General features: G+C 49.2%; 1 protein-coding gene across 3 annotated transcripts; it reads right to left on the bottom strand.

Moving 5' to 3' along the window:
* Nucleotides 1-3,517: 3,517 nt before the first annotated feature.
* Nucleotides 3,518-13,784, bottom strand: GPAT4 (glycerol-3-phosphate acyltransferase 4). 3 transcript variants are annotated; one of them, XM_062596865.1, is made up of 13 exons: nucleotides 13,732-13,784; nucleotides 10,813-11,702; nucleotides 7,940-8,009; nucleotides 7,282-7,579; nucleotides 7,023-7,097; nucleotides 6,539-6,628; nucleotides 6,320-6,413; nucleotides 5,712-5,827; nucleotides 5,441-5,496; nucleotides 5,028-5,113; nucleotides 4,660-4,788; nucleotides 4,499-4,578; nucleotides 3,518-3,880 (listed from the first exon to the last, which is right to left on the bottom strand). In XM_062596865.1, exons 2-13 carry the CDS (start codon nucleotides 10,975-10,977, stop codon nucleotides 3,772-3,774), a joined length of 1,368 nt encoding a protein of 455 aa, XP_062452849.1. In that variant the 5' UTR covers nucleotides 10,978-11,702; nucleotides 13,732-13,784; the 3' UTR covers nucleotides 3,518-3,771. The 3 variants fall into 3 exon arrangements, with proteins under 3 accessions (XP_062452849.1, XP_062452848.1, XP_062452851.1); XM_062596864.1 differs by lacking the exons at nucleotides 10,813-11,702; nucleotides 13,732-13,784 and adding an exon at nucleotides 8,218-8,493; XM_062596867.1 differs by lacking the exons at nucleotides 10,813-11,702; nucleotides 13,732-13,784 and having other exon boundaries at nucleotides 7,865-7,942.
* Between the last annotated feature and the right edge of the window lie 35 nt (nucleotides 13,785-13,819).

Genomic DNA, 13,819 nt, shown 5'->3' with positions numbered 1-13,819 from the left:
GCAGAGCGCAAAGTGCCAGCCTTGCATGCTCCATGCAGCCAGCGCTTCCTGGTCCCAGCTCTCCAGCTGCCTCCTCGCGGCTGCTGCGCCTGTTTGAGGGTGGTGATCGCAGGCAGGGCAGCCTGGCAGGCAGATGGATAGTGGCTCCGCTTCAATTCTGCATCGCTTTTCTCCCAGACAAACCCCGTCGGATTTTCATAAATCAAAGCACCACACTGTTTAATAAAAATTTATTGACTTACAAGTGATTATTTATCAAAAGGCCATTAATAGCAGCTCCGGGAATGATGTGCTGCTGGGTGGTGCAGGGAGACTAATAGCAAATCAATGCCGGCATCCGGGCAGAATGCATATGAGGGGCCCTGGCCCCAGCGGGCTGCACGGCTGCTGCAGTTGGAGCCCACAGCCACTACCCCGTGGGCCGCCCACCGTCCCCCCCAGTTATTTATCGCTTACAAATGAAATGATCGATACTTTTAATCTAGAGCTAAATTTATTAACTTTCCCATCGGAGAGAGACATATTGACTGGGGGCATGGGGAGGGGGAGCCGAGGTGAGATGGATGTGTGCCTCTCAACCTGTCCGGCACGCTCCCGTCTGCCGCAGAGCAAGACAGGGAAAGGCCAAGTTGGGTCCGGACGAAGCTGGGCTGGGTCCACCAGAGCTGCCCCGGAAGTCAGCAGTGGCACTTGGGGCTGGGATAGGACCGTAGAAGGAGTGGAGACAGCAAAAGCATGGACTGGTATAGGCAAGAATAAAAGGTAAGGCACGCCTGCCAGGAAGCTGAAGCTCAACCATGCTATAGGTCACCTGCCATAATGCATACGTTACACCCAGCATTTCTTATAAGACTGAAATATGATGATGAGAATCTATACATAAAGGTAACAACTGCCAAAGACATAAAGTTTGCTTCTTCTTCTTTTTCTTTTTTTAAGCAACAGAGAGCCCCAACAGTTAGTTATCAAGTACAGACAGGTGGCAGGTGAACGGGTGTTAAGAACAGTACGTAATACACTGGATAAGAAAAGAGACAAAAATGCTAGTGAGCACACCCTTGATACCACTATAAACTCCTGCGGAGGGAAAACTTCTAGCCTGGGTAGCCAGGATATCTATTAATAACATACTCCGTTATTTTGTCTTCCATGGGTAGCACACAAGCACAAGTAATCCATTGCAATCTTGTAGATAGTGTTAAGTATCTGCTGCTTGGCTTCAGCTGTTTTTGTTTTATAATCTTACAGGGAAGGGGAAAGATAGCAGACTTTCTTTTCCCCTGGATCAGTTACCATGGCTGAAGTTAGACCTGCCAGAGTAATATGAAACTGGTATAAGAACGAAACCAATTTAAAGGTGTTTCTGCTGCCAAGCAAAATCAACCTCATTTCTCTTGGTGAGGCTGGATGTTAATGGTGATCATGTGTAACAGATCACTGATAACTGCATGCAGTGTTTGTGTAGCTAATGTGTCTATGTGTGTGTATATTTATAACGGATCTCATTTTGAGCACACAAGAAGCAAAGGTGAATCAATTAAGTATAGAAATATTTCCCCTAATTGTACTTTAACAGATTGTGTAGCTTTACATCAATATGACTAGAAAGACTGTCCCTTCTGAGAGTATTTTATTGGGAATATTGTAGGACATCTGTGCTTAAACTGATGGTCTTGGGATAGGTAGAAAATTGCACATAGTGAAAACTGGGGGTCCTTGGTTATGGAGAGAAATAATATGCAATTATATATTAATCTGCTGGGAAAGATTCTTTTTATTATCAAGGAGCTGACCAGGTTGGTTTGAAAAAAGTTTGACTAATGTGTTGTGTTCAAAAAAAATTGCAGCTGATATTCCTCACTGTAAAGATGTCCTCTTTTTTTTTTTTTTTTTTTTTTAGTTCTGCAAAAAGCATATATTGTATATCATACAATGGTACAATGGCAAGCGAGAACACATTTTAAAAACTAAGACCACACTTTACAAGTAGGAATTTTGTGTTATGCACCAGTATCCCCCTCCTTGGGAGTGCAGAACTAAGCAAAACAAAAATCCTATTTTAGTAATTTTTGGTGGAATCAAGGCTTTTGTAGTCCTCCAGCATTTAGTATGTTACCTAATACTTCGTGCAATTACTGTGTTATTAGTAATAGATTACAGTATTATCACATACTATCTTTTTTGGTGAGTATTTTTGGAATCATACCTCTCAAAAAACCATATTGAATATAAATTGTTTGGTTTTCTAGTACTTTGGATAAGAATAATGGTACAGAATGCAGGATGTCATTTGAACTGAAATCCAAAAGCCTTGAAAGCAGGATTGATTTGAGAATTGTGTGTAACCTGCTCACAGATTGTCTGTACACTACTAAAGATACCCTAACTGACTCAAAGGAAGGGTTTTGAAGCCACTGACAGTGTGAAGAGGGGCAGTCGCACAGAACTGAATAATGTAACTGGGTGTGCATGGTTATGTCTTTTGGGAAAGGTTAGGGCAAGTTTTTGGTCTCTCTCTTGCTTTCTTTTCTCTGTCAGAATTAAAAACAAACAGGAAGACTACCTTGAATCCATGTTGGGAGCTTGTACAGAAAGATTCAGATTTAAGGACACTTGCACAGGAGAGTGGTCCTAACCTGGGCAGTAGCAGATGCCTTCCCTCAACAAACTATAGTTGGAGTACACAGGAGACATTTAATAAATATTGCGTCCTCATGGTTCTAGTAAAGGCAAGTAGGTGAACAGTGCTTTAGAGCTTCTGCAGGAAGCAGATAAACAGCATTTGCTCGTAAAAGCAGAGGACCTAATGAAGGTATAGAAGTTGGTAAAAACTTAAGGATAATTTGAAAGTATACAGGGTGAATGCACAAATGCCAATGTGTTTTACCGAATAACATACATGCAGAGCTCAAAGGGAAGGGAGTACCACCTCCAGCACAAGATTTCAGCTTCCTTAAAACAAGCTGATATTACACATGTGCATGTTGGTGTATAACAAGACTAGATCCCACCATCTTCCTCAGGAGACATTTCAAAGGGGATCTCCCACCTCTGCCGTGGAGTCTGTCTCTCTTACCTATCCTGGGCTCCTACCACAGGGCTTATGAATTTGTCAGAACTCTTACATACCAGTGAAAACAGCCTAGCAACCTGCAATGCCAGAGGACAAAGGAAGGCTTTTAAGGAGATTCATCCTCACTGCTTGAGGATTTCCAGCAAAGAGGCTGTTACCGAGATGCAGGAGAAGCAATGGGCTAGGTCAGGACATGACGGGAAGATGTCAGAAAGAAGAGGAAAGATTTTTCCTTGTCAGAATAAAGCTAGATATGGTCTGATGGACCACATACTGCTCCCAAGAGTTTTATGCGGCAGATATGAGAGGCACAGGCTTATGAAGACTCCCTTGCTTGTCAAGGCAGCTCACCACTTTCTGTGCCCTGAGAGACTTGTGACTCACACACACTAATCAACACACCAGCCCTCCCACTGGGCCTGTAAACACCATATGGAAACATACGACACCATAAGTGTTTCATTTAATATTGCCTCTGCAAGAGGCTTCACTGTAACAGTAACAAGAAGGCATATTTGCCAAAAGCTGCCCAGGGCCTAAAGGCTCCAAGCAGCAACAGTGCCTCCAAGAAAAAAAGAGCCAGAGGATGAAGGAGCAAGTCTGAGCAGTTCTGAAGTAGCCACAGTCCAAAGATACAGAGCTGCTCCAGGGTTTAAGAACTCTGGCCAGGTCCAGTAACAGTGCTGGAGGCAGAGGGCTCAGGAGCGGCTCCGGTCTTCATGGTTGCCTACAATCATTTTGCTGTAGAGTTTCTGTTGTTCCTCCTTGAATGTGTCTTTCACCTTCTCCCTCTTCAGACCTCCATCCCTGGGAAAAGAATCGTATCATTGAAAGAGCTATGGGCATGCACTGTGTGAAACTTCTACTGGGGCTGCTCAGAGCAGGCTGGAGCTCCCACAGCACCTGAACAGCTGTGTTTGTACCTCAGACTGCCAGGGCTCACTGCAGACTGATCATACTTGAGAGTAATACCTTTCACACCTTGCTCTGCCAGAAGCTGCACCTGTGGCCCCACATTTTGCTCAACATGGCTCTCCTCTCAAGAGGTATGAGCTCCAATACCATTACCTTATATCACTTGCAGAGTTCCTCCCACGTCCCAGGCTCTGAAGATCTCAGTGTTTGTAAAGGGATATTTCAAGCTCAACCTGCTTTGCTGAGCAGCTCTCAGTCAGAATCAGGGCACCCCAGTGCAAGCTGGGATCACAGAATGAGGCCTTGATGTCAAACACAGAGCAGAAGCAAAAACTTTGGTCCCAACTTTATAGAACGGCAGTTTTGGAGGTCACAGGCAAGATCTATCTCCATTTCCCCATAAGCCTACTCTGCCCAGTGCAAAACACGAACTTAGCAGTGCAGCACACAAGCACGTGCTGCGACCCAGGAATAAAGAAGCCTGTGACCAGGAAGTCTGCTAGGACTCACCAGAGCAGATCCACAAGGCCTCCCTGCCTGGCAATGGCTGACTTCACTCGATTGGCAAACTGTACAGCGTCCTCTTCAGGCTGTAGGAAAATTACACTCTTCAGCAGGAGCAAAGGGAGAAACAGGCAGCAGCTCAGACCAGCCAAGTCCAGCTTACTTACCTGTCTGGTCATTGGAGGCAAGTACCAGACACTGCAAACAATGGCCCAGCTGGTCATCATCCTAAGAAGGTAGGTCACCATGCCGTATTTACTGCTGTTCCAAAAGGCATCTCCAAACTGCGGATCATACTACAGAGATAGGAGAGCTCATGAAACTTGGGCAACGTGTACGCCCTCCCTGAAGGTCCAAGTTCTACCACCAAGCCCAGATATGGGCTAGCCCTCCCAAGAGCATTACACAGAGTGATCTCAGTTCCCCCATGCCCTCAGCCCAGGCCATTAACCCAACCATGCCAAGACTGGGGAGCCAACATTCAGCTCTCATGCAGAGAACTATTTGTGCTCTAAGAATATTTGCCTTCTTATACCTTAATGGCTACAGGATAAACTGTGGCTCCGATTTCAAAGCTTCCTTTCTTGAACATCATCACAGATGTGTTGTTGATGCAGGTCCCTGTAAGAGGTGAGCACAATCTCCTCAACTTCCCTTTCCAAGTTGGTCTGTGAGTCTAAACTATATGCTTAAAGGCTAGGCCCAGGCACCCAGCAATTCCCCCATTCACTCCAAACCCTGTCCTCTGTGGTTTGCATAGGCTATGCAGCATCACTAAGACAGATATCTGAGTTCCACATTCTGGGTTCAGTCAGCCCTAAAGATGCTACACCCCCTTTACTTCAGCAAAGGCCCTTGGCTGCGTAAGAAAAGAAGTAATGCAGACTAGGAGCTTCCTCAACATGCCCTTTCTACCAGGTGTTTTTTTAGCTTTGCTTCACAGCTCACCTTCAGGGAAGATAAGAATAGGCAGTTTGCTCTTGTCTTGGACGTGCTCTGTCAGCCTGAACAGGAGAGAGTCACTGATTAGCACAGTCCTCAGGTCAATGCAGCATGCAGCCCCTTACCCTGCAGCCAGTGGGGACTATCTGGGTGCCGGTAACACTGCCAAAACCTCCCAACAGCCACAGGGAGAGGCAGCTTCCTCACCCAAGGAATTGGGCAGTCCTACTTCCTCCCCAACCTTCAGCCCTCCCCTTGCAGCCAGCAGCTATCACACCTTTTGGCGACGAGGTGACGATCTCTGACCTCAGAGCGTTCAAACCAGACGTGGGGGCAAGCTTTCACCATAGCTCTCTGTATCACACCCATAAGCCCTCCGTGAATCTGGCCCACCTGAATAGGGCAAGAAGAGAGAGGTTACAAGACCTGAGGACACATGAAGGCCAAGGCAGCTCCTAGCTTCGTAACTGAGTTGAGTTCTTCTTTCTATCCCTGGCTTGGTAAGGCTGAGAAGAAAAGTCCCAGTCTCTGACTAGAAGGACAGATGTAGCAAGTGTCAAGTGCTTTTTACATTAAAGGTTACCAAGCTAAGGAAGTCCTCTGCCCTTCCATGGACAGCAAAGCCCAGAGCTGTACTTGCAAAGCAGCGTCCAGAGACCCTTGCTGCTCTGTGTCCCAGGCCAAACTTGCTGGAGAGCTGCACACAGCACAGTATGTCTGCACAGGGTCTGAGGGAGCCCTGCAATGTCATACAAGGCAAGGCAGTTCTGCAGCTCAAAAGCCTCTTGCTGACCACTCCTCATGCCACGCAATACAATTTCTCCTCCAACTATACCTAGGGCAAGGCCCTGTCAGACAAAGCTGTGGCTGAGGCGCAGACCTTACCATCGCATAATAGCCATCACTGGCCAGGATGATCACATCAATGGGGGATGTGTGATTAGCCACGCAGATACCTCCATTTCGGGGTCTGTTTTCTCTAAATGTAAAGAAAAAAGAAAGGTACAGATAAGGACAGACAAATGAAGTGTGAGGCCTGTGACAGGCACAGCACAAGAGCAGCTAGTGGCGAGGGATATTGTGCAGTAGAAAGTGCCTCCTTACCGGTCATGGTAGGTGATGATGGCTGTGAGGGCACGCACACAGATCCGGTAACACATCAAGTGGACATGCTTGCTTAGGAACTCCTTACACCTACAGCCCAGGACAGAGACCATCATGCCACAGTTTCACAAGCCCCCTGTACTGTTCCACTAAGACCAGCTGCCCCAGGCAACAAGATCCAGCCCTAACTTCACATCAGTCCCATATAAATATTTCCTGCGCTGGGTTTTGCTGTCAGCTTGTGACCACTGATTCTTAATTCATAAGAACCAAACTCCGGACTTTTCTTCCTTTTAGAGCTCAGGGATGAGAGCTCTCCCAGGGGTATAATGCTCACATTTAGGCCCTTTGTATAAAATTATTTGTACAAAATTATAGGGCATCTGCAGGCCTTTGCAGAAAAACTGCAGAATTATCAGCTCTTAAACTGCTCTGTCCAACAGGGTGGCTGTCCTGCCCCCTTTTCCCTCAAAGACCAACTCACCTCCCATTTGGCAAATATCCCAACACTGTAGTCCCAGTCACCAACAAGCTGATGCCAGTAAAGGCTAGGGCTATCCTGCAGAAAGAGTGAAGTTACATGCTAGCAAATCCAGGCCACAGGCCCTACTTATCAAGCAGCCTGCTTTGGCTGATCATGCTCAACAGGGTCAGTTGTGCTTGGAGACTAGCTGTTCCCTTGCTGCCATGGGAACAGGCTGACAACACAGTCTCAGCACGCAGTTTCCTGCAGCAACACTCACCTGAGGGGCAGAAGGAAGCAGTAGCGGATGAGCATGCCTAGTCCCCAGAGTACAGTGAGGCGCAGGCTGATATACTGGAAGTTGTAGTTGGTCCTGCTGAGGAGGTTCCAGGACTCCAGCTCTTCAGCTGAAAACCTCTTGGTCACTTCATCATCCATGATGGTCTCAATGCCTTTGCGACAGAAGTAGAAGATATCTGAGAGCTCAAACTCAGGCGTGTCCAGGGCTTTGCCACTGCCACTTCGGCGGATCTCCTTGATCTCCTCTTCCAGTGATGTAGGCTCCTTTGCAATGATACCTGCAACATGCCACAGGCAGTCCTGAGCAAAATGTGACTTGCCCATCCAGACAGAGCTATGAGCCAGGATTCTTAGCCCCTTGCCCTCCCAGAGGGCTCCCAACCTTTCTCTAGTCTAGGCAGGCATAAACCAGTCCTCCCACCAATCCAGAGATAAGGCACTCCGTGGGTGCTTTCTTCACCTTCCTCATGAAACAGACCTTTCCATAGTTTCCTCCAATCTATCTACATGAAAGGGGCTTCTCAGAATACATCAACTGCTCAGAGATATTCCATTTATCTCACCTCCCATAAAGAATCTTGAACTTCACATGCACCCAAGCATGAGGACAGCTAGCACTCCTTTTGGCAGGATCTTACCATTGACATAGGGCTTGTATAATGGATGGTTCTTCTCCTTGGCACCACGCTCTATTCTCAGCGTTGCCCACTGCAAAAGACACACATAGTAAGCAGAACTCTCAAGGCCTGCAGTTCCACTGCATATAACCTCTGCTTTACAGTTAGCTTCTAAGGATGACCACAGTTAAGGGGAGATGGGACTAAACAGGAGGCTTACAAACAGAACTGAAAAAGCCAGTGATGAACAGAAAACTGAGTGATAGGGAAGCAGAAACTGGGCTGAGAAATACTTTTACCACAGAGTCCTGTTTACAGTTGGACGAGATGACTGATGGGCAGATGGCCAGCACAGACCTATAAAAGCCACAGTTTGCACACATTTGTATGCTGTTCTGCATAGCAGAGCCCCAAAGAGAAGAAATCAGAGCTGGAGAGTGGGAGAGTGCACAATAATGAGATGGCATAGCAACATTTTCTGTAGTCTCTGTCCTCTAGGCTCTATTGCACCTGGAATGTGAATGCCACTGGACAACATCCAGATGGACCTTGTAACCTGCATATGCTCCTGCTGGGATTGTCTGCATCACAGCTCAGGAAGAAGATCATGGGACTGTCACTATTTTCCAACTCTCATTTCTTCCAAGCTCAAATCAGAGACTGTGTTTTCAGGATGCTGCTAAAAACATCAGACCGATCTTGTGAGGAGCTGGGATCCTTCCTTTCCTTGATTCAGGTTAACAGCTGCTGCTGTTCCTCAGCACAGCAGCATGTCCAAAACAGGAGCAAAGAGCACCCTGAGACGTCTGTTCTGGACTGCCAAACTCTATGCCCAGATTACCTACTATCCACAGAAATCTCTCCCCTCTCAGCTGCTTTTCAAGGGAGGCAGCAAAAAATGCAGTCTGGATTTCTTGCCAGTCATCCTGCCTGCCTTCCAAGTAACCATCTCAATGTCACACTCTTCTGCATTTATACAGATCTGGAAAAACAAGTTTCCAAAAGATGACTTTTGCACAACATGCTTTTTGCTCCAGGCTAGCTCCTTGATCAGGAATAGGGCTATTGACTTCTGGGAACTCCTGGCATCCCCAGTTAAACCCATTCCAGCATTAGACGAGGAGGTAGGCAGTGTTGTGGGAATGCTAGCTGTGGGTGGAGTGTCCACCTACCTGCTCATCTAGCAGCCTCCTCTGCCAGCAGAAGGCACTGCAGAATTGCAAAAGATTGTCCAGATACTGCCATCCCAGCAGGAGAAGTCAGAAGAGGTGCTCTGACCTAGCAGAAGCTGAGCAGCTTATAGAGGTGTTATACATAATTTCTAGCAAGTCTCTATCATGTTTGTGATAGCAGAAGGCCTAGATGCCTGCCTGGGAAGCACGAGGTAAGACTCCCTCACCACCAACAAATGCACGGATGCAACTCCAGACCCAGCAGTTTTGGCCTGTGTCTTACAAGTTGCCAGACTCAAAGTGCTGCTCCTCTAGGCCAGACTTGCAACATTGGTCTCTAGGTCTCTAGAGCTGGGAAAATCTTTTGCGTGAGTAATTCTTCCCATAAAATGTAATTTTGTGTAATTAAACCTAGCGACCAAATTTTGCACCAAATCTTTGAGTGTTGCTGCCAGAGTGCCCTTCTCTCCCACCACAAAGATTATTTGATAAAAGCTGAAGAAGATTTCAAAGCAATTGAAGAAAGTTTCAAAATTAAGCATCAACATATGTGCTGAGATTAAATGTTCCTGAACTGAAGTAAAGGAAAAAAAAAATCAGATAAACCAAACTTCTTTTTTTCAGCCACCAAATTTGAAGTCAGGTCTTCAGACATCTATGTCAATGAAGCACTCACTAAGCCTTCATGCTTTTGGGAGCAATCAGAGTTTAAAGAACTGAACATCGTGAGCTCCACAGCTGCCTTTCCAAGCCAGCCAGCACAGAGATACTCCCAGGGAAGACCAGTCCTGTTCAAACAACAGTAACCTCTTCTACAAATCCTTTAACAATCTGAATTCTACATCTAGGAATGTGAAACTTCCCTATCAAGCACAGGATATCGCTTTTCCTTTTCCTTAGGCTGTCAGGGTGGAGTGGTACAGGTATCACCTATTGGGAGTTTGGCAAAAGTTCTGGTCTCACCAGGGACTTGACTCAAGTAAAGGTGTTGGTTGTGAGACAGCCCAGAAAGTGAGTCTGCCAAAGGCAGGCAAGGGAACAGCATGACCCCAACTTGGCAAATTCTACTTGCCTTCTCTGTGCCAAGAGGGGTAGTGAGGGCTGCTGGTTGTCCTCAGGGGGCAAGTCCAGAAACGGCTGCTGGACTCAGCAGATCAGCAGACAACACTCTGCAATAGGTACTGAGAGGTCTGGGTTCTGGCCACAGAATGTTTGTTGTTCAGGGCTTGCAACTCAAAGCACAGAAAATCCTGACTTGCTTACTGCTTTTGCTTCATCCAAACATGCATTAAAGATAAGCAACCCACTGACTGCAGCCTTGTCCCTCCCATCCATGCCCCCCACACACCCCTCTTGGCTTCTTTCCATATCAAGCTGTAACAGCACTCTGCCTTGCTTGGGACATTAACCCACCCAAGAACCTGCCTTCTTGCAACAGAGCTACACCATACTACTACACTACTTGCAGACTTACTACCTAATTACAGGGAAAAAGCAGCCCATGAGAGGAGGACTAGTAAGCTGCATTTGGATGAGATGACTGCAAAAGATCATCCAGCAGTCACGAGCACCACCATATGCCACCAACAAACCAACCTCCCATCCTAGCATCTAGAATGCTTGGCTGAGAGGCAAAAGCCTTTCTTGCTAGCTTGACTATGCCTCACAAGACCCCCATAAACAGGCCTCCAACACAGCAAATGACTTACAAACATGACTTACCTGAAAAATCTTTAATAGTGTTTTCATATAAAGCTTGCGGATGCCAAAGGAAACTCCAAAAATTGCTGGCACAATGATGAAAACCAGAAGCAGAGTGAAGAGGACAGTTAAAGAAATCCCCAATAGGTTAACAACCAGGCTGTCAAAAGGGAGCAGAAGGAACATGGTGAAGGGCCCAGGCAAGGCTGGTGCCCTGCAACCTTGCAGCCAGAGGGGAAGGCTGCCCGCAGTGATTAACCAGTCCTCCTGTTACTCAGCAATAGTCTCAAACATGCACCGAGTCTGCAGCTGCTCACAGACCCCATTCCAAAGTTCACATCCTTTTTGGGCTCAGCAAGGGAAGGAATGCAACAGAATTAGGCAAAGTGGCTGGGAAAACAAGCAAACAGACTGTTGGGAGCCCAGGTGAGTTTAGAGAGCTTGAGCTGAAGAGCTCAAGGAAGATGGAAAATAAATGTAGGTTTCTCCGTGGGTTTGCAGCGGGCACTGTAGCAAAACGACTGTGTGAATGGGTAGTCTCCTGAGCAAGTCCTGCTGTGGCGCAGCTTGTGAAGCTGGAAGGAGAATTCCCTTTTGGCTGCTGAGAGCATGCAGAGTCTCTTCACGGGGACAAAGAGGAGTCCATCCCTGAGCCTGCATTGGAGGAGATCTAGGGAGTTGGCACTTCCAGGAGCCTACCGTACGTGGAGCTATTATTGTTTTTTCCACGAGGACACAGGCACTGGCGCAGATCCTCTCATGACGCCTGTACAAGGTTAATTCCAGAGGCCCCTGGCATCCACTCACGCTGAACAGCCATAACAGATACAAATGAAGCCTGTGTCCCTGGAAAGCTCTCCAAACAGCAAGTTGACCTCTTGGCAGAAGAAGCACTCACATGCTACCCAGCCCTAGGGTGGAAAGAGAAACCAAAGTCAGGCAAGTCACAGAACTCAGAGACACGTCAACTCAAGAGATGGTGGCAGGAGGCCAGGAACAGTGGGCAGGAAGGCAGTGTTCAGCCTGAGGACACATCACTCACAGAGCAGCTCCTGGAATACAGCAGCCTTGGGCTGGCACTCCAGCTACTGTCTTGCACAGTCAGAGACTTGTGAATCAGCCCCCTGCCACTACATACCCTGTATTTTCATCCTATATCCACAACTCAGATTGAGCAGACTTGTCCAGTACAACCTCTCTAGGGAAGACGTTGATGGCCTCTCTAATCAGGTCCCAAGACCAGGACAGGAACCAATGGAGTGACAGAAAACCTTTCATAATGACAAGGATCTTATCACTTCTCTCTCCTTTCAGAAGAATCTGAAAGCACTGAACCAGCTACGATATCCAGATTCCTGGGTAGGAATCATTTCCTCTGCCACTGTACAAACATCTCCTGGGTGCGGTTCACCAGCTGGTTAATACAGGGCAGCTTTATAAACAGTTCGTGACAGGAAGTTAGCCCAAGGGGAGAATCACTGCTTATGATTAGCCAAACTAGAACTTGTCAGGGCACAGGGACTAACCAAAGGTCAAAAGCCTGGCACTTTGGCTCTTCTGGGGGTGGATACCCTCAGCGGCACAAGTACACATACTAGAGCACAGAGCCAGCCCAAACTAATAAAAAGAGATGAGTCTGCTATGGGGAGACTTCCCTCTGCACACCACCTTCAGAGGACTATGAAAGGCACAAGTGTCAGCCTGGGGTAGGCCTCAAGATGTACTTGACATGGGCATAAGAGCAGTGGTGAGAAGCTGGGAAAAGTCCTTAGCTGCTCTGAACGATTTGTTTCAGATGCTGGTTCCACATCATTATTCTGATAATGCTAAGACATCATTAGTGCTTCAAGAAGCATGCAGGCCTGTACAAACTATCTCCTGGAAGAAGGAGCTTCCGTTCTCTGCAGTCGCACAGGCAGTTGACCATCATGCCAGACCTCTCATGCACCCAAGCCAGGGCTCATGCTTGCCAAGTAACTGGTCAGACCAGCTATTTGAGCTGGCACCTGGCTGTTCTAAAAGGGACTCAATTAATGCATTCCTTCACTGTATCACCTGGTTGGGGCTTAACTATCAGGGCAAGCTGTGTGCCAGCCAGCATGCACAGCCAGGAGCAACGTGTGATGAACCTTGGGCAAGCCCAGTCAGCCCTGCCTGCTGGCTTCAAACTCTGCTAGCTCAAGCCAGGACAAGGCTACTGATGCACACCAGCTGCCAGGATTTCTGGCCAGTGCCACCAGTGTAACCCCCTGTGCGGGGGCGAGAACCCCCCTGGCAAGGCCGTGGCCTGAACAGCACAGCCAACGCATCCCAGCAGGGGCTGCTCGGGTAATCCGTCGCCTCCAGGTTCCAGTTTCCGGTTCAGCAGCACCGGCAACCTCGGATGAAAACCTTCCGCCCAGGCCAGCAGGTACGGGCCCCGGCGCACCCGGGCCGGGCACGCCGCGAATGGCAACCCGGCGCGGCAGCCCGCGAGGGAGCCTCGCGCTCTCCGTTTGACCCACCGCGGCGCAGAGCTGCGCCGCAGGAGCCGGACGGCGGCGGGGACGCGGAGCGGAGGGCGCCGCTGACACGCTCCGCAGGGCCGGCGGGCGGGGCCCGTGACTCAGCTTCCGCCGCGGGCCGCCGGGCAGGGCCAGCGGGCGGCGCGGGCACTCCGCCGTCCGCGGCCCGGCCGGGCCGGGGGGCGCCGGGCGGCGGCGCCGGGGAGCGGGGGGCGCCGGCGGCGGGGCCGCGCCGGGCGCGGGCGGCTGCGCCGGGGGCGCGCGCAGCCTGAGGCGGCCGCCGGTTAACGGTCTGCGGCCGGGCCGCGCCGGGCCGAGCGCCGGGCCCCGCGGAAGAGCTCTGGAGGCCTCTGCGGGGCGGCGGACGGACGGGGCGGGCGGGAAGGCGGACGGGAGGGAGGGGAGCGGCGCGGCGCGGGCCGAGCCACACACTCACCTGCCGCCACTGCCGCCGGGCGCCGGCTCCGGCCCCGCCCCCGCCACGTGCCGTGCGCGCCGCCGCCGCGCTGCGTGCGCCGACGTCA

The sequence above is a fragment of the Rhea pennata genome, chromosome 28, assembly GCF_028389875.1.
Source record: "Rhea pennata isolate bPtePen1 chromosome 28, bPtePen1.pri, whole genome shotgun sequence".
In the NCBI taxonomy this organism is placed as follows: domain Eukaryota; kingdom Metazoa; phylum Chordata; class Aves; order Rheiformes; family Rheidae; genus Rhea; species Rhea pennata.
This window is presented reverse-complemented; position numbering and strand designations above follow the sequence as displayed.

What these genes read in the sequence shown, in the direction of transcription:
- GPAT4 (XM_062596864.1), bottom strand. Translation starts at nt 8,385, where the DNA reads ATGCCATCTCATTATTGTGCACTCTCCCACTCTCCAGCTCTGATTTCT. An exon ending in GTGATGGCTATTATGCGATG is followed by an intron (nt 5,828 to 6,319) that starts GTAAGGTCTGCG and finishes TGCCCTATTCAG; the next exon opens with GTGGGCCAGATTCACGGAGG. An exon ending in CGTCACCTCGTCGCCAAAAG is followed by an intron (nt 5,497 to 5,711) that starts GTGTGATAGCTG and finishes TCTCCTGTTCAG; the next exon opens with GCTGACAGAGCACGTCCAAG.